A 19,274-nucleotide genomic window follows, 5' to 3' on the forward strand; every position below is an offset into this window, starting at 1 on the left:
GTCTGAGTGAATGGCTCAAGATCAAAAAGATGTGCAATAATCAAGAGCTCAGCGCAATACTAGTCAATATTGCTCTAAGCTGCTAATGACAGTAGTGTTCACACTTGACATCCACCCAATTACCCACACATGACATTACCAGACAAACGTAATTGTATTAATTTATTAAAATCATCTCGATGCAGTAAAGCAATAGGCAGGTGAAGCAGATGAACCTGTAACAGTCAGGCTTGGTTTGACCCTTTTTATTATGTTTTTGACCTTAGTCTAATAAGCCAAACATGACTGGCTGAAGGGATCTCAGCTGAGGACCGCTCCAGCTTGAGCCCAGCCTGGGTTTAATACTGACGTAACATTTAGCCTGGATGTAACTCAGCTCCTTCTCTACCCTGTACCAGAGGCCAAGCTCTCACTCCCCTAGGACACAATCTAGCCACATCAATGGTTTAGATAATATACCAACTGGGTCTTATCAGAGGTAGACATTTTAAAGTGACAAATAATAGTGGATATTAAGACTCAATGTCAGTGTGGCCTTGTTCTTTAGATATTCACCACAAGCAAGCCTATTATCTTATCTCACCAATTAGGCTACATACTGCATGACTTTGCAAATATTAAGGACACAGTTTTGATATCAGACTTCAGAATCACATGTAACCAAAGCCTCTTGAAGGACCACATATATATATATATATATATATAATATGTGTATCTGTATTTGGTTTCAGGTTCATTTGGCCTTTAAAAGCTGTAAGCAAATAAAACGGTTAACATTTTAAAACTGCATTGTTATTGTCAACACGTTGAACCAGCCTACCTGCCAGCAGTAGCTGTCTGAAACGCTCAAAATATGTTGGTTGGTGACCAGACACAGTTGGTGTTTGTGCAGAGGTAAGCCTAATGGTTCAACCCTTCCTTGTTTCTACTTCCAGCATCATGTGATATCAACGTATCGCCTGCATTACAGATTCAAGGCCACATTTGGTCTATACATTTTACAAAAAAAGTGAAAATAACATTTCATCTAGTCTCACCTTGATATGACCAAATCCCATTTCCTCTCAACATTGCATTAACTCAAACTCAATTTAACTAGAGCAGAAAAACTGCACAAGATCAGTGTTGACGACTATCAATGCAGTTGAACTAAGGTGTTGGCAGCCAGGCACAATACAATTAGCTAAAATAACCTCAGCTCAAGAATGTGGAAAGTGAAGTTGCAAGTAAGTAGAAAGCACTCACTATTTTGCAGACAAGGAGGGAATATGAACTCAGGTTCATTTACCTTGCATGGAATTTAGGTCATTACACTTATACAGTAACTAAGAAGAGTTACTGTACACTATACACTTAAGTGATGAGCTATACTTCCCATAGAATTTACTGGTGCAAGAGTAGGTATCCTACTCTTTCCAATAAAACTTAAAAAGACATGATATCTGGTTTACACAGCAATTGCAGCTCAGTAGCACTGGTCAATTGGTCCGCAATTCGGCATCTGATTTAATGTTCTGACTTTTCTTTCGAAAAATGTAAAAACATTTCAGCGTTGTTGAAAATCAACGACACACTCGCTAATCAACTAACACAGCTTGTTTTGTGAGCCTGCTAACAATGTAAAGTAGTGTTCTAGTTAACTAGGTGGCAGTGGGGATTACTCACCCAATCCATTGCATTGCAGTATTTTGGCTTGACTAGCGAGTTTGTGTTGTGATTTTCAACAACGCTGACGTGTATTTCCGTGTTTCAAAATAAATGTCTGAACCTTTTGATTGGTTGCCGACTTGAGGCCCAAATGACCAGACCGTGTCACATATGCTACACAGTGTTACAAACCTCTATAAAACAGTTTAAATATTGTACACATTCACTGTCAGCAAACTCATCAATCAAGTTTAAATTCTTGATTCAACATATCAATTAATCATGGAATAAATGTTAAACTATACAGTTTCATCAGACTCTTGCTATGTAACACAAGTACAATGGGAGTACTTGACAGTTGTATTTTTCTTTAACAATGGCTTTGAAGGAATTACAATAATGGCTGGAATTGTTTCTGGTGGGGAGAAGTCAAATGCAGAGGAGGGGACGGGGGGATACACATTGGTGTACACATATTTTGCACGCACACAAACACACATCTGTGCAGTGTGTTAATATTTTCAAGGGTGTTAAAGGTTTTGTGAAGGGGCTGGTGTTTGGTGGGTCAGTGTGGTTTCAGACAGAAGGCCCAGAACAGACCTACTCCAGCTTCACCTCTCCTTTAAGCCTCCTCTTAACACGAGAGTACGGGCTGAGCTGGTCGTCCATAATGAAGTCATACAACACCTTCATCCAAGACGTGTAGTGCGGTAGGTCATCATAGTACTCGGCTGCTATTTTCTTCACCTAGGTTGCAAAGGGAAAAACAAACAAACATTATGCCACTTAACTACTTATGCCACTTAAGCTCAAGCATGACTCAATTGAGCAAGTTGATGTCACCACTCCTTATTGGTACAGAGTAAAGTCTGTTCTTGCACATTCCAACTGTCCTGACTCAGATAAGAATATACTCATGATGCAACATATTTTCCCATAAACCAAAATCTTTACCTCAGCAAGAAAAACTGAGCACAAGGTTATATGGAAACCTTTGAGAAAGATAGGCTACACCTTGACCCTCGGAATACTATGTCTAATTTTTAAGTCCTTGCCTTTGAAAGAGCTCTAGATTTTCATGATGGGCAGTTACAGTTGTACAAAAAGGAGGATGCAAATCAAATCTATTACAAGGCCCAAGCTGTTATGTCAGAAGAACGAGCCCCATCGGAAGTCAAATAGACATTCTTCATTCTTCACTTCATCCTCCCCCACCAGCCCCTAGTTCCCACACCCTACCTGGGGCAGCCTGCGTCCTGGGATGCTGGGGAAGTCATGGTGCTCGTTGTGGTAGCCCACGTTGAAGGTGAGCAGGTTGAGCGAGCCGTAGTAGGAGTAGGTCTCGTGGCCCTTGAGGAACATGTAGTGCTCAGCGATGAAGTGGCCAGAGATGGGGTGGAGGCCCATTCCCAGCATGGAGCCCGCCAGCATGTAGACCACAGGCTTGGCCCCCCCCAGCCAGTAGAGGAGCACGTTGAAGGAGAGCTGCACAGCCGTGTTCCACACTTCCAGGTGGGTGATGGGCTTGGGGTTGATGTAGAGAGGGCGTATGGCATAGAACAGGGGCTGCAGCATGATCCAGACACACTTGCGTAAGCGCGTGCAGAAGAACCAGCCCTCGAATTCTGTGGGGATGTCCACATCCACGCCGTCCCCTCCTAGGTAGCGGTGGTGGTCCAGGTGGTAACGCTTGAAGGAGGCGGAGTACGGCAGCCCGATGGGCAGGTTGGCAAACATGGCGAACCAGCGGTTCCACATGGCCCGGTTGTTACCGAAAGCTGTATTGTGGGAGATCTCATGGATGGCCAGGGTCATGGAGTGGTTGATACAGCTGCCAAAAGCATAAGTCCAGAACAGGACCCATTTCCAGTCCAGGTCTTTGACCAGGTAAAAAGCTAAGAACTGGATGGTTACCATCATGCAAACAACCCACTTCAGCCTCAGGTCAGGTCCCATCAGGGTCTTTATCTCTGGGTACTTTGCTGTTGGAGGAAGAATACAATTTTAGTTTGTCTTCAAATATACATAAATGTGAAATATCACTGAACAAATATTCAAAGCCACTTCGTGACACACAACTAACTCCCTTCTTTGTAACCCCAATGCAGAACTTAAAATGATTGAGATCATTTGATATAGAGGCTACTTAGGCTAGCCTCATTATCTCTTTCCATTTGTAACCTGTGCCGTTTGCAAGCCCTCAATCCCCATTGTTTCCAATCTAATATATGACCTAGAATGGGCTCAGAGGTTAACTCGCACTAAGAAATAACTAGAAAATAAGCCTACCAGATCCATCTTCTTTTGCTAATAAAACACTGAGTGGGAGTCATGATCTAAATAATTGTCATTACTATTGAGAACATTATCACTAACGAATTAAAAGGTTAATTCAAAAGTAGTTTACTGGGTGTAAGATTGGGTTTGCAACCTCTAACACAGTGGTTCTCAAACCTCTCCTCGGGGACCACCAGCCGTTCCACATATTTGATCTGTTCCACCACCAGCACACCTGATTCAACTAATCAAGTGCAAAGCAATTATGGTTTGTACTTGATTAGTTGAATCAGGTGTGCTGGTGGTGGAACAGATCAAATATGTGGAACGGCTGGTGGTCCCCGAGGAGAGGTTTGAGAACCACTGCTCTAACAGGATTAAAAAACAGTCACATGACTAGACTAAGCCTAAATTGGAGAGGGTTTCACATTGCAGGACTTCCCATTGTCTGTGGAATAGTAAACACCACCAAACAATGCAAATAAGCCTTACTGTTCACCTTCCTCTTATCTCACCAGTTGATGGAAATGAGGAAAGGGGGTATTTATGTTGAGTTCACTACCCTCACATACATTCTCTCCCCCACTGACCACTTGCGAAACTTCCCTTTCAGGCAAATCCTGTGGCTGCGGCAACAGAGTTGACATAACGTTTTGGACACAAGCAAAGGGCTGTTGACTTTCTGAGCACAAGGGAATGGGGAAACCATCAGCAATCTGCATGGCAGGCAAATAAGGGTATGGCTACACGATAACGAAACACAATTTTGGAGCCGATCTGATCTCCAGCTAAACATGCCTTTTCTCAACGTCTCGCAAAAGAATCTCTGGCCACATGGAACCGTGTATTCAAGTACACTGGGCTTGCACATACTGGTAGACCCAGAAAATGGTATCAGATATAATTGAAACAGTACCGTAAAATTATAGAAATTCTGTCATTTTCATTCGGTAGTAATGTCAACTCCCACAGTCCCGATCAATCTCCTCATTACGTCTTCATCCAAGATATGACATGTAGCCTAAGCCGACACGTTATTAATCTGTGTAACTTTAGACCATACAGACTTAGCATATTGATGTACATTTACATTTTTTATATTTAGTATGCTTTTATCCATGACTACGTCATCATTACAACACGACTGCAAATGCCCTGAGAGTCAACAGTCAACAATGCATGCTGATAATCCAGTCACCTATCCAGGTACACAACACCTACTCAGGATGTTTTACGCTGACGATAGTAGTGTAGTCACTAGTCGTGGACTGAAGTTAACTTTGATCAATACACCTCAACTGAAGTTAACATGGCTGGGGGTTTAAAATACACATAAAATGCTAAAATGTCCTCAACAAGTCCTCATGCAAGGATAATAGTTGTAATTTTGGAATTAATATCGGTTTTTATAGGGTCTCTGACTTGCATGAATAAATTACTATAAAATAAATTACATAAAAACTAATGGTAATATAATAATAATAATAACTTTTATTTGTATAGCACTTTTCCTGCAAACATTGCAGCTCAAAGTGCTCCTTAAAAACCTCCTTTAAATTTGCATTTAAAAATGCATGCATGAATGCTTTATGGCAGGGGTCGGCAATTAGGTTTGGCCTCGGGCCAATTTTTTTTTGAGCCACTAGATGGCGGGCCCGAACTTTTTTTTTTTTTTTTTTTTTTTTTTTCCTAACACCAGGGGAGCCACCCCTCCTAAATTTCGTTGTTGGGTACCTGTACTGTAGCAATGACAATAAAGACCATTCATTCATTCCATTAATTCATTCATAAGTAATTGATTGTTAAAAAATGTGACACATTCTAATGCTTTGACTTTTCTTTCGAAAAATGTACACATCGCTAGTCAACTAACACAGCTTGTTTTGTGAGCCTGCTAACAATGTAAAGTAGTGTTGTAGTTAACTAGGTAACAATGTAAAGTAGTGTTGTAGTTAACTAGGTAACAATGTAAAGTAGTGTTCTAGTTAACTAGGTAACAATGTAAAGTAGTGTTGTAGTTAACTAGGTAACAATGTAAAGTAGTGTTGTAGTTAACTAGGTAACAATGTAAAGTAGTGTTGTAGTTAACTAGGTAACAATGTAAAGTAGTGTTGTAGTTAACTAGGTAGCAGTCCAATCCATTACGTTGCAGTATTTTGGCTTGACTAGCAAGTTTGTGTTGTGATTCTCAACAACGTTGAAACGTAGTTTCACCCTTTTCCATAGTTTTGAATAATAAATGTGTGGACTGACGATGTAGCGCAGCCTAGCTTATTCTAATAATTATTTAACATACTTTCATTCTGAATGATTCCCCCCTCCTCCCAGACAAGGTCACATTATTATTGGATTGGTTGTTTGCCTGCCGGGTGAAGTTAGCTAAACATTTAACCTGCTAACTAGCAAGAGAAACATCATGTCACTCTCCAAAGGTGTAAAGAGGAAAGTTGACGGTGAAAACAGGGCATTTAAAGAGGAATGGACAGCGAACTATAATGTTCATCCTACCTGGTTTCATCAACGCAAAGCCGTTGTGAGACTCACATCTTCCGTGCTCACAATGTTCCCTTTCTTTACATGCGAGTCGTCCTTTTCCTCAATGAATGTGATAAAGACGCACGAGAGGAATCGATTGATGCAAAAAAAACCTTGAGAACTGCCTGCGGATTAAAGTGACGTCCATATAACCAGATATCAAGCAAATACTGACCGATGGGAGATGCCACTTTTCACATTAAGTGAGTACCAAGCCTGTCGTTATTGTATTTAATAACCTAATTGTATTTTGTATATTTTGAATGAATGGCTCATTGTAATTATTATCCCTAATAGCGTGTTTGCTCTGTCTTTTCAGGAGCATAGGCCTATGCACCACCACCCCTCGCATAAGCGGATTACTTTTCTTTCTTTTCTTTTTTTCACCGATTTTGTTGTCAATGTTTTTCAGAATATTAAACTGAATTTGCTTTGTTACTGTTCATATGTGTGTTGCAGTCACATATACGTAAACATTACGTTTGAATTATTTACTGAGCTGGTGTTATTTTTTTCAAACCACACACGGCTATTTCAGCACTACACGTTGTCCACCTACTTATGATTCACTATGAGGGGTTCAGCGTCAGTGCGCTTCGGTGCACCCCGCTGCCTGATTATCTGTCCCTGTGTCATTCACTCTCAACATGGATAAAAGTACAATAAGCATTATTCAGGTGGAGGTAGATTCTCTATTCGGACATTATAGGCGCTATATGTGGGACTGTCGGTCGGATATTGTAAAAAAAAAAAAAAAAAAAAAAAAAAAAAAAGTGGATTCTCCAAATATTCTGCTGGGCCAAATATTATTGGTGATGGGCCAGCAATGGCCCGCGGGCCGCCTATTGCCGACCCCTGCTTTATGGCTTCCAAATGAATCGCGAGCGATAGGTCTACACAAGCCCGCGGGCGAGTCTGAGCTCAGGAAAGATTCCATGAATCATAACTCCTCCGTTTCACAACTGAAAACCCAGCACTACACTGGAATACTAGCTGCCCATGTCTGGAGGGCTGGACTGGTAGTAGTGTCCCCTTGTGCCTTCTGATACTGCTGTAACACACGGCAGCAGGGCGGGCACACATTAATTATTCAGCCATGGGACGTTTCTCCTGTCAATGAGTTCTTTATGACATCGTCAGGGCCAAGTCTCAGCACAATGGGAGGACTTTACATTCACCAATTACCTTAAGTGTCTGTTATGTTAACGTTGAAAAAATTACATTAGGGAACAAGAAGCTCACAGAAAACTAATTCAACCTCCCATGTCATCCATGACAAGAGGACAATACATACAGAAGCCCACTTCTTATCAGAGGGGTCCTCTTTACCTCAAAGGATGGCCATGTAGTAGGCCTCTGGTGTCTCAGTTACTAAAGTAACTAAAGCCAGTATGCCTACCTTATATAGTGTGCCTCGAAGTACAAAACCTAGACCTACCAAAACTGTGGGTGCCAAGTTGACCATACTATAGGGGAACCCTAACATATAGAGATCAGCTTGTGTGCCTCTAGTTGTCTAGTTACAGTAGGAAACTTCTGTCAGCAAGGTGGGCTACACCCGTTATCTTTGTTCTTTGTTACACAGTACCATGTGACTGTCATGAGCACCCTGGAGGCCCAACTGCATCCCCCGGCCCTGGGTGGCCACAGGCTGGTTAATGGATGAATGAATGAATGAATGAATGAATGATCTTTATTGTCATTGTACAGGTACAACGAAATTGAAATGCAAACCCTAGGTGCTAACAATCAAACACAGTCCTAAGATAATAAAACACAGTCCTAAGATAATAAAAAAAGAAGAATGAGACATAAATAGGGGGATATAAATAGAGGGGATATGTAATCGGTAGGAATCTGAGAATGTATCTGTTATGTAAACGTATATACCCTATATGGCCTATTCACAGGGGGGTATATAGACAGGGGGGTGTTAGCATGATGTAACTATGTACTTTTCCTATTATTGTTATTTCTAATCTATTATTAAGAAGTGACTGGCTGACACATGCAACCTCCACCTTCGTGACCTAAATCTTAGCCTATCTGGCCTTATTATCAAACTACTTAGATAATGCATCTGTGCGTGAAGAGAGTTCACAAGAAACCATACCAAAACCAGTATGGACAACGACTCAAAAGCAGTTGTTGCCTTGCAGCGTTGACAGAGTGCTTCAGCATAAAGGCCGAATGGAACGAATGAAGCTTCGCTCTCTCAGATCCACTCCCAACAATACTTCCAGTGACTAGTCGAATTTATGATACCAAAACACATAGCCTACATAGTTTCATTTCATCATTTTGGTAGTAGAAAAAAAAAGTTTGACAGACAGACACAGACACAGACACAGACACAGAGACAGAGACAGAGACAGAGACAGAGACAGAGACAGAGACAGAGACAGAGACAGAGAGAGAGAGAGAGAGAGAGAGAGAGAGAGAGAGAGAGAGAGAGAGAGAGAGAGATAGGATGAGGCTGGGGGGGTAGTTCAGTGCAGTGGGGGTAGAGGGTTGGTTGGTTGGTTGGTTGGTTGGTTGAAAGCGGTTTTAGTGGGGTAGGTCTGGTAGCCAAGTGCAATTCATGGTTGTGTAATCATTCTAAGAATTCTGCAGGTTCTCCTTTCTGAAACCCACTAAAAAATAATACTATGCGCAATAACAATAGTTGGACTGAAGCAGGGCCAATAATAACATTAATCTCATCTTAATAAACCTCTCTGCATAAGTACATGACAGACTAACATCTCGTGACCTTAGAAAGATACGGTTCTATCTCCGTTTAGGGCAGTTCAGAGATATTGAGCGTCAAAGTTTTTACATTCCATTATGTTCTGTGAGATGGAACCTTTGTATTTTATGAATTACTAACTCGAAAATGTCCAACATTTAAAAAAAATAACACCACACAGGCATTAATAAACACCTAATGGATCAGATTATGTAACAAAAATGGAGATAGAACCTTATAATTCTAACGTCGCGATCTGCCTGGGAGTGGCAGGCCAGGTCTGTGTCATGGCTGGAGGGTTAACGGTTTCCACAAGCGACGTCATTGCCGATATGATGCTGAATGATGCTAACATAATAAACATTAAACAAATGGCAAGGAAACAGATGTGGTCGTAGTCTAGAAACTGTCTTAAATATATAGTGGGGGACTTAGATGATTGGTAACTTGGCTACTTGTCTGTCTACACCCTTCCTGACTAGCGAACAGAGATGGCCTAGCTAGCTGAAATAGCCATACCGTTAGATAGATAGATAGATAGATAGCCATTATTACCATTAGCTTGTCCGATTTTTATCAAACTAACATTAGACAAAATGTCAACCAGACAGCCACAACGCAGGGCTACATTAAATGAATGAGATAAGGGCTTGCCAGCGAGAACACTAAGCTAACGAGTGAATGACAAGCTAACTACTCATCTAACCCGTGCTAACTAACTAGCAAACGGGGAAAAGAGGAAAAAGTCGCTCACCCAAAATCTCTTTCCTCCTGTCGGCGTGGGGCTGCTCTGTGTAAACCCACTCGTAGTCCTCACGGGCCACCCGGTTCCCCATAGTTTCTCTCTTTAAAATTCTCTCTTTAAAATGCTCTCTTTGGTTTCTAAAATGTACTTATCTAAAGTATCTGACTAGAGACTGAATTCACCCCCCCAAAACACCCAGTTACCTAACGGCCTCTCTCTCACACTACAAACACTGATGTGTGTGTCTGGTCATGCCCTGAGTGACTGAGGGGTGGAACTTTCTATCCCCCCGCCTACTTTCTCCTTATATGGAGTCTATGGACTCATATAAGCACTTATAATATGAGTCTATGGACTCATATAAGCACTTATAATATGAGTCTATGGACTCATATAAGCACTTATAATATGAGTCTATGAATGAATGGTCTTTATTGTCATTGCTACAGTACAGGTACCAAACAACGAAATTTAGGAGGGGTGGCTCCCCTGGTGTTAGGAAAGAAAAAAAAACACTTTAAAAAAATTAAAAAAGAAGGGAAGGCGCTGGTTTACATAAATAAAGGCTATGTACACTATCCACTATACTATACTGTACAGATAGACGACTAGGGTTGTCATATTGCACATAGTGTTATTGCACATTTATTTAAAGTGTCGCAGTTTGCAGGCGTGAAATGTACATATTTGTGCCTCAGCACTACACCTGATTTTTTTCAGTCCAGCAGCTGCCATCAATCCGTCCAGACTGTCCAGGGCCCAGAACCTAGGTCTTTGCTGTGTTCAGGGCCTGGACGGCCCTGTGGTAGAAGCTGTTCTTCAGTCTGTTTGTCCTTGCGGCCAAGGTCCTGAACCGCCTTTTCGAGGGCAGCCGGGTAAAGTGTTCGTACCCAGGGTGGGTTGGGTCCCTGGAGATCTTGGAGGCCTTCCTGAGACAGCGTGTTGTACAGCTCTTCCAGAGAGGGGAGGGGGGCGCCGGTGATCTTCTGGGCTGTTCTCACGACTCTCTGTAGCGCATTTCTCTCCGCGGTTGTGCAGCTGGAGAACCAGTTGCAGATGCCGTAGGTAAGGATGCTCTCCACTGCGCCGCGGTAGAAGGTCACCAGTATCTCCTGCTTGCTGTGTTCCTTCCTGAGGACTCTCAGGATGTATAGCCGCTGTTGTGCCTTCTTGATGGTGGCTTTTGTGTTGTCCTTCCAGGTCAGGTCATCCTGCATGTGCACCCCCAGGAATCGGAGGGTTGAGACTCTCTCCACGCTCTCTCCGTCGATGAGCAGGGGCTGGATCTCGGACTTTTTCCTCCTGAAGTCTACGATGATTTCCTGGGTCTTTGACTTGTTCAGCAGCAGGTTGTTAACCTTGCACAGCTTGCTCAGTTGCTCTACCTCATCCCTGTACGCCGCCTCGTCCCCCCCCGAGATGCATCCCACCACGGTGGTGTCGTCTGCAAACTTTACGATGGAGTTGCTGGGGTGGACGGGGGTGAAGTCGTAGGTGTAGAGGTTGTAGAGGATGGGGCTTAGCACGCAGCCCTGGGGGGACCCAGTGCTGAGTCTGAGGGCTGTGGAGGTGTGGGGGCCCACCCGCACCCTCTGGGGGCGGTCGGTCAGGAAGTCCTTGATCCATGCACATATAGAGTGTGATAGACCCAGGTCTAGTAGTTTGGTCACTAGCCTGTCTGGAAGGATGGTGTTGAAGGCGGAGCTGAAGTCCACAAAGAGCAGTCTCGCGTAGCTGTTTCCCCTCTCCAGGTGGGATAGAGTGGCGTGGAGAGTCGTCGCGATGGTGTCCTCTGTGGACCTGTGGGCTCTGTAGGCGAACTGGTATGGATCCAGGTTGGGCGGGAGGCGTGTGAGTATGTGGGCCCGGACTAGTTTCTCGAAGCACTTCATGATGATTGGTGTGAGTGCCACCGGGCGGTAGTCGTTTAGGCAGCTCACCGTGCTTTTCTTCGGGACTGGGATGATAGTTGAGGTTTTCAGGCAGGGTGGGATGGTGGCCTGGGACAGGGACTGGTTGAAGATGTTGGTGAAAACCCCGGCCAGCTGGTCGGCGCAGTCCCTCAGCACCCGTCCCAGGACGCCATCCGGCCCCGAGGCTTTCCTGGGGTCCACCGCCTTCAGCACGCGTCTCACTTCATGCTATGTGAGGGTGAGGCTGCTGAGAGCTTGAGAGAGTGGTGTTTGTGTTGTGGTTACCAGGGGCGGATTTAGGATCGCAGGAGATCCGGGGCTTAGCCCAGAGGGAGAATATAATGTGCGCGCGGAGTGCGCCGGAAAATTTTGCCTTCAACCTTCAACTTACCACCACCTTAAAGCGGACAAAAGGCACTGGAGAACACATATACATTCACACCCTTTAATGAAGCAAACTAATTGTGGTGGTTCTGGGCACAGAGGGAGGTCAGCACACGTAGCTCCCCCTGTCAGTCACCATCATTTATATTTGTATAGAATTACATAATTGATGGGCTGAGGCTAGTTATGTTACAGTATGTATATCAGGGCAGACTCTGTGCTCACCACTTATATTGTATTGATTGTCTTGTCCTGTGTTATATGACGATATATTACATGTATTGTTGGCCTGTGTATAGTACTGTGAAATCAAATCCCCCCTGGGACATTAAACAAACTTAGTTAGTTAGCGTTACATCTTAGGATAGATTTGAGTCATGTTCTGTATACATACATACTACCATAAGGGCATACTTAATGTGGTTACTCCATGTTTACTAGCTGTAACATTAACGTTACATCATTCTTTTTCACTTGTTACTCAGTCAACCAGAGTGCAGATATCAAAGACTATCAGCCTGTTATTCACTTTATTTGTATAAGTATTATCCTTTGTTTGATTTCTTACCATGTACCGTAACAGTACCTTGCTATGTTTCATTTTCATTATAACATAACGTTATGTTATGATAGCCAGCTAGCATTAGCAAACCGGAAAAGTAGTGTCAGTGAGTCAGTCACCTTTCTAATAAGATTCACAAACCTGAAACATCATCTATGTCATCACTGCTGGTGATGTTATTGTTGTCAGCTGCTGATACTGCTGCTGCAACAGTTCTTGGCGCTTGTTTTGTTGAAAACAACTTTGGGATATCCATCCTTACAATTTTGCAAGTCAGGCACTGAATGAGATCACTTCTTCTTCAGGGCAGGGCAGGCTACGCAGTACGCAGGCTAATGTCGCGCAGCTGCTGCCTCTCTGTTGGACTCCGGTACTGCACGTTACTCACGAGAGTTTTTATTTTTATTTTTATTTTTTTTAAGTAAAACATTCGGGGCTTTTCAGAAAACATCCGGGGCTTGAGCCCAAGTAGCCACCCCCTAGCGCCGCCCCTGGTGGTTACCTCCGTTCGCCCCTCGTCGAACCGGGCGTAGAAGGTGTTCAGCTTTCCCGCCAGCAGGGGGTCGTCCTCTGCGGCTGTGAGCCTGTTGGCTCTGAAGTTTGTCATGTGCTGAACCACCTGCCACATCCGCCTGGAGTCGTTGCTCAGGAAGCATTCCTCAATCTTCTCTCTGTGGTCTGCCTTGGCCTAAAAACACTAAAAAACACCAGCGTTGAAGCCACTCCGAGCCGCGCGTCTGAGTAGCGCGCCGCCATCTTGCTATGGACTCATATACGCACTTATAATATGAGTCTATGGACTCATATAAGCACTTATAATATGAGTCTATGGACTCATATACACACTTATAATATGAGTCTATGGACTCATATACGCACTTATAATATGAGTCTATGGACTCATATACGCACTTATAATATGAGTCTATGGACTCATATAAGCACTTATAATATGAGTCTATGGACTCATATACTGTAGTGCCGGAGGAAAAAGGAAAGACGTAGGCAACGTAATGATAACTGTTTAATCAAAATAACAACTTGTACTCTCAGTACAGGACCAGAAAATAGATCACCAACACTGTTGTGTCTAAACAGGAAGTTGCAACGTTAATAAACCTCCCCTCTGCCCCTAGTGCCAGAACTGGTTCCCTCCCACTACACAACCAACAGTAAGAGGAGAACATGAACCCATAATGTAGTCACTACACCAGCCCCCCCAGTGTTCACCTCAATATTGGAAATCCTCACGGCGAGGAGGGCGTATGGCCCGGCCCCTACGATCGTAGGTAAAGTCAGGAGGTGCGGGAGGAGGTGTGACATCGCCCATCACGTCCTCCTGCAGGGAAGGACGGGGGGCAGTGACGACCGGGGGCTCGCGAGCTGCGGGGGGTTGTCGGGGTCGGAGGGGGGAATGGCCAGGGCGCGGCAGGGGAGGTAGGACTGGAGGCCGGCCTCTGCGCGGTGGCAGGGCCAAGTCCAGGGGCAGTTCAAGGTCCAAGTGGGCCGGTTTGAGGCGATCAACGGACACACACTCAGGCCTACCCCCCATGTCAACCATGAAGTTCTTGGCTCCGGCCTCGATGACACGGAAAGGCCCGTCATAAGGAGGACGTAGTGGAGTCCTGTGGCCATCATGACGAATGAAAACGAACCTCGCTGAGTGCAGCTCCGGGGGCACCCTCGAAGTAGGGACACCATGCTGCGTAGTCGGGACCGGGACGAAGGTCCTGGCGCTGTCCAGCAGGGAGGCGCGCTGAGCGGCGGCGGACCAGGGCTCCGTTGCCTTGGGAATGAAGTCACCGGGGACCCGCAGCGGCTGTCCAAACACCAGCTCAGCGGACGACGACTGGAGGTCCTCCTTAGGCGCTGTCCTGAGCCCCAGCATGACCCACGGCAGCTTGTCAAGCCAGTCGCTGTCCGTGAGGCTGGCTCGAAGGGCGGCCTTCATGGATCGATGGAAACGCTCACAGAGCCCGTTCGCCTGCGGGTGATAGGCGGTTGTGCGGTGGAGCTTGACCCCCAGATTCTCCGCCACCGCTGCCCACAGCTCTGAAGTAAACTGTGAGCCACGGTCAGAGGAGAGATCAGCAGGGGTGCCGTAGCGGGAGACCCACACCGCGATGAACGCCCGGGCCAGGTCGGGGGCTGTCGTTGAGGAGAGCGGAACTGCCTCCGGCCAGCGAGTCGTCCTGTCCACCATGGTAAAGAGATAGGTGTATCCGTGCGAGGGGGGCAGCGGCCCTACCAGGTCCACGTTTACATGATCGAACCTCCGCTCAGGCACAGAGAACTGCTCCAGGGGGGCCTTGACGTGTCGATGCACCTTGGCGCGCTGGCAGGCGATGCACGTGTCTACCCAGGCCCTCACATCCCTCTTGAGCCCATGCCAGACGAATTTCTCTGACACCAGCCGTGAGGACGGTTTCCTACCAGGGTGAGACAAGCCGTGTATCGCCTCGAAGGCGGGGCGCCTCCAGTTGGCGGGGACCACCGGTCGTGGCTGACCCATGGAGACGTCGCACAGGAGCGTGGCCCCTGCGTCACCGAAAACCACCTCTTCTAGGCGCAGTCCTGTGTCCGACAACTTGAGAGCCTGGACGGCGGGGTCGGCGGCCTGGTCTGCAGCCATGCGCGCGTAGTCCAAACCCAGTTGGACCGCACCAACCACCGCCCTGGAGAGACAATCCGCGACCTGGTTGGACTTCCCAGCAACGTGCTGGATGTCTGTGGTGAACTCGGATATGTAGGCGAGCTGGCGCTGTTGGCGGTCGGACCACGGCTCCGCCACCTTGGACATGGCGTGCGTGAGTGGCTTGTGGTCCACGTAGGCCGTAAACTCGCGGCCCTCCAGTAAAAAACGGAAGTGTCTGACAGCAAGCCACAGCCCGAGGAGCTCCCTGTCGAATGTGCTGTACCTTTGCTCTCTGGGAGACAGCTGGCGGCTGAAGAATGCAAGAGGCTGCCAGGCGTCCCCAACCCACTGTTCGTACACCGCTCCCACAGCAAAGTCAGAGGCGTCCGTGGTGAGAGCAGTGGGTGCCGAGGGCGAGGGGTGGGCCAACATGGCAGCGCGGGCCAGGGCCGCCTTGGTGTCCTGAAAGGCTTTGACACGCTCCGCCGTCCAGTCCACCGGCTGCTTCAGAGTCTTGCCCTTCTGGGCATCGTACAGAGGCCGCAGGATGTGAGCGATGTGGTGGAGGAAGCGATAGTAGAAGGTTACCATCCCGATGAACCCCTTGAGCTCGCTGATTGTGCTGGGGCGCGGGAAAGCAGCGACAGCTTCCACCTTCGAGGGGAGGGGGGTCACCCCCTCTGCGGAGACCCGGTGCCCGAGAAAGTCGATGGTGTTCCGTCCGAACTCACACTTCGCCGGATTGACAATCAGCCCATGTTGGCTGAGCCGTGTGAAAAGGGCCCGGAGGTGGGACAGGTGCTCCTCCTCCGTGGTGCTTGCGACGAGGATGTCATCCAAGTAGACGAAGAGGAATGGTAGGTCCCGGAGCACCGAGTGCATGAGGCGTTGGAAGGTCTGCGCCGCGTTCTTCAGGCCGAACGGCATCCGCAGAAACTCGAAGAGTCCAAATGGCGTGATTACGGCCGTCTTAGGGACGTCCTCGGGGTGCACCGGCACCTGATGGTACCCCCGTACCAGGTCCACTTTGGAGAAGAAGCGTTTGCCTGCCAGGTTCGCTGAAAAGTCCTGGACATGTGGGACCGGGTAGCGGTCAGGCTTGGACGCGTCGTTGAGGCGGCGGTAGTCCCCACATGGGCGCCACCCGCCGTCTGACTTAGGGACGATGTGCAGGGGAGACGCCCAGGGGCTGCTCGAGCGCCGAACGATGCCCACCTGCTCCATATGCGCAAACTCCGCCCTGGTGATGGCCAGCTTCTCCGGGTTGAGGCGCCTGGCCCTGGCGTGGAGGGGAGGCCCCTCGGTCTCGATGTGGTGCTCCACTCCGTGTTTCACCGTGGGCGCGGAGAAGGTGGGCTTGGTAAGGTCGGGGAATTCGGCGAGCAGCCGAAGGTACTGGTCACTTTCGGCGAGCGTATTGGACCACCCGCTGTAGACCGCCTCCCCCTGCGTACAGGCGAAGGAAGCGAAAGTCTGTGAGTTGACCAGGCGCCTGTTCCCCACGTCCACCAACAGGTTGTGGGCGCACAGAAAATCCGCACCAAGGAGGGGAAATGTGACAGCCGCTATGACAAAATCCCACGAAAAGCATTGCCCTCCGAAGCACACGTCCACCGCCCTAGTGCCATAAGAGCAGATAGGTGTGCCGTCCGCGCCTGCCAACTGCGGACCACGCTCCTCCTTCGCCACATCCGATCTCTCTGCCGGAATGATGCTCCACTGGGCACCTGTGTCACAAAGGAACCTGCGACCAGAGGCGGTGTCTTGTATGAAGAGCAGCCTGTTGGTGACGCCAGCGCTCAGGGCCACTACTGAGTGCCGGCCCCGCCGTTTCCCGTCGGTCCGAAGGTGCAGGGTGAGCGGCACCGTTTGGCCTTGGCGCCAAAAGTGGCGTGGTAGAAACAATGGCCCGCAGCGTTACCCTGCTGGCCAGAAGGTCTGGCGTCATCCTTCGCTCTCCTGCGACGGTCGGGTGGCGGGGCGGCCGCGGGAGCGAGCAGGTCGGGGGACCGTTGAGGCATGGCCAAGACGAACCGGTCCGCCTCCCTGGCCAGGGCGCGGGGCTCCATGATGGCGGTGTTGGCCAGCGCCATCCTAACTTGAGCTGGCAATGTGCGCATGAACAGCTCTGTGAAGAGGATCATGGGGTCTTCTGTACCGAGCAGGTTTAGCATCCTCTCCATGCGCGCAGAAGGCCTCTCGTCACCCAAGTCCGACATGGCAAATAGGCGACGCACCCTCTCCGCAGTGGACAGTTCAAATGTCTCTAGAAGCAGGGCCTTGAGGCGCTCATATTTGTTCGTCGTCGGGGGAGCAGACAAAAAACCTACCACTCGAGCTGCGGTGGAGCTGCCCAACATTGCCACAGCATGGTTGTACCGGTCGTCGTCGTCATCGATGTCACTTTTGTTGAAATGTGCCTCTACAATAGCAAACCATGCAGCAGGCGTTGAGTCCCAGAACTCTGGTAGCTTGAGAGTGGGAGTGTGCGCACCACGCGTTACCCTGACAGGGGATGGTGATGGCTGCCGCTGGTTTGAACGTCTTCCTCGCCCGGACATTTTGCAGGATTGTAATGTTCGTTCGCTGGTTTTTGTACACAATTACGTTAACAAAAATCCACGTCGGGGTCACCAGTGTAGTGCCGGAGGAAAAAGGAAAGACGTAGGCAACGTAATGATAACTGTTTAATCAAAATAACAACTTGTACTCTCAGTACAGGACCAGAAAATAGATCACCAACACTGTTGTGTCTAAACAGGAAGTTGCAACGTTAATAAACCTCCCCTCTGCCCCTAGTGCCAGAACTGGTTCCCTCCCACTACACAACCAACAGTAAGAGGAGAACATGAACCCATAATGTAGTCACTACAATACAAACTTATAATATGAGTCTATGGACTCATATACAAACTTATAATATGAGTCTATGGACTCATATAAGCACTTATAATATGAGTCTATGGACTCATATAAGCACTTATAATATGAGTCTATGGACTCATATACGCACTTATAATATGAGTCTATGGACTCATATACGCACTTATAATATGAGTCTATGGACTCATATACGCACTTATAATATGAGTCTATGGACTCATATAAGCACTTATAATATGAGTCTATGGACTCATATACGCACTTATAATATCAGTCTATGGACTCATATAAGTGCGCTCCAACATCAATCAATTAGGCCTATCTTCTTATCAATTATCTTATTATGCCCACTATTTTAAACAATAACAATTTTAAACAATAACAATAAGTGTTGGTTACTGTATGACTATTATTACCTGATATACGGCATCACATGTGCAGGGTATGATTGGTTATAAACGTGGAAGGTGTGCTGAACGTACTATTATGCCTTGAGTAGTGTTGTGTAGCCAAACCTCAGGCCACTCCACATTGTTCTCACGGCGAACTCGGACAGACTTGTCTCAAAGAGGTTATGCCTCGATCGGTTGTGTTGAGTATGACGATACAATGTCTTGTAAACAAACTTAATACAAAAATACTGTGTATGTCCTCTAAGTAATTGTTCTCCTAAATTAGACTCTGAGGATTTAATTATGTTGAACTAATTAGCACTACTGGGATTGGTCATCTCAATTCCATGTGGACAGACACTCCAAGAAATGAAAGCCTGTTATTCACTTTAAAAGAGCTAAATATCTGCTGACTCAAAACTAGAAGTCAAGACAATTGGTTGGAAAATACTGATAGAAATGGAGATTGTATGATTCTTCAACTGTAGGATTAAATGATCCTTCACCATGTGGTTACTTTGATGTAGAATAGACCACATTGTCCAGTGAATTCACCATTTCCAGGGGATTGAT

The 19,274-nt window shown here is 46.9% G+C and overlaps 1 protein-coding gene across 1 annotated transcript; it reads right to left on the reverse strand.

Moving 5' to 3' along the window:
• Positions 1 to 155: 155 nt before the first annotated feature.
• degs1 (delta(4)-desaturase, sphingolipid 1) lies at positions 156 to 10,144 on the reverse strand. Its single transcript, XM_080543281.1, has 3 exons — positions 9,942 to 10,144; positions 2,887 to 3,629; positions 156 to 2,394 (listed from the first exon to the last, which is right to left on the reverse strand). Exons 1-3 carry the CDS (start codon positions 10,021 to 10,023, stop codon positions 2,248 to 2,250), a joined length of 972 nt encoding a protein of 323 aa, XP_080399407.1. The 5' UTR covers positions 10,024 to 10,144; the 3' UTR covers positions 156 to 2,247.
• Between the last annotated feature and the right edge of the window lie 9,130 nt (positions 10,145 to 19,274).

Source organism: Nansenia antarctica (genome assembly GCF_963989245.1).
Source record: "Nansenia antarctica genome assembly, chromosome: 1".
Taxonomy (NCBI): domain Eukaryota; kingdom Metazoa; phylum Chordata; class Actinopteri; order Argentiniformes; family Microstomatidae; genus Nansenia; species Nansenia antarctica.

What these genes read in the sequence shown, in the direction of transcription:
- degs1 (XM_080543281.1), bottom strand. Translation starts at nt 10,023, where the DNA reads ATGGGGAACCGGGTGGCCCGTGAGGACTACGAGTGGGTTTACACAGAG. An exon ending in CAGGAGGAAAGAGATTTTGG is followed by an intron (nt 3,630 to 9,941) that starts GTGAGCGACTTT and finishes TTCCTCCAACAG; the next exon opens with CAAAGTACCCAGAGATAAAG. An exon ending in CAGGACGCAGGCTGCCCCAG is followed by an intron (nt 2,395 to 2,886) that starts GTAGGGTGTGGG and finishes TTTGCAACCTAG; the next exon opens with GTGAAGAAAATAGCAGCCGA.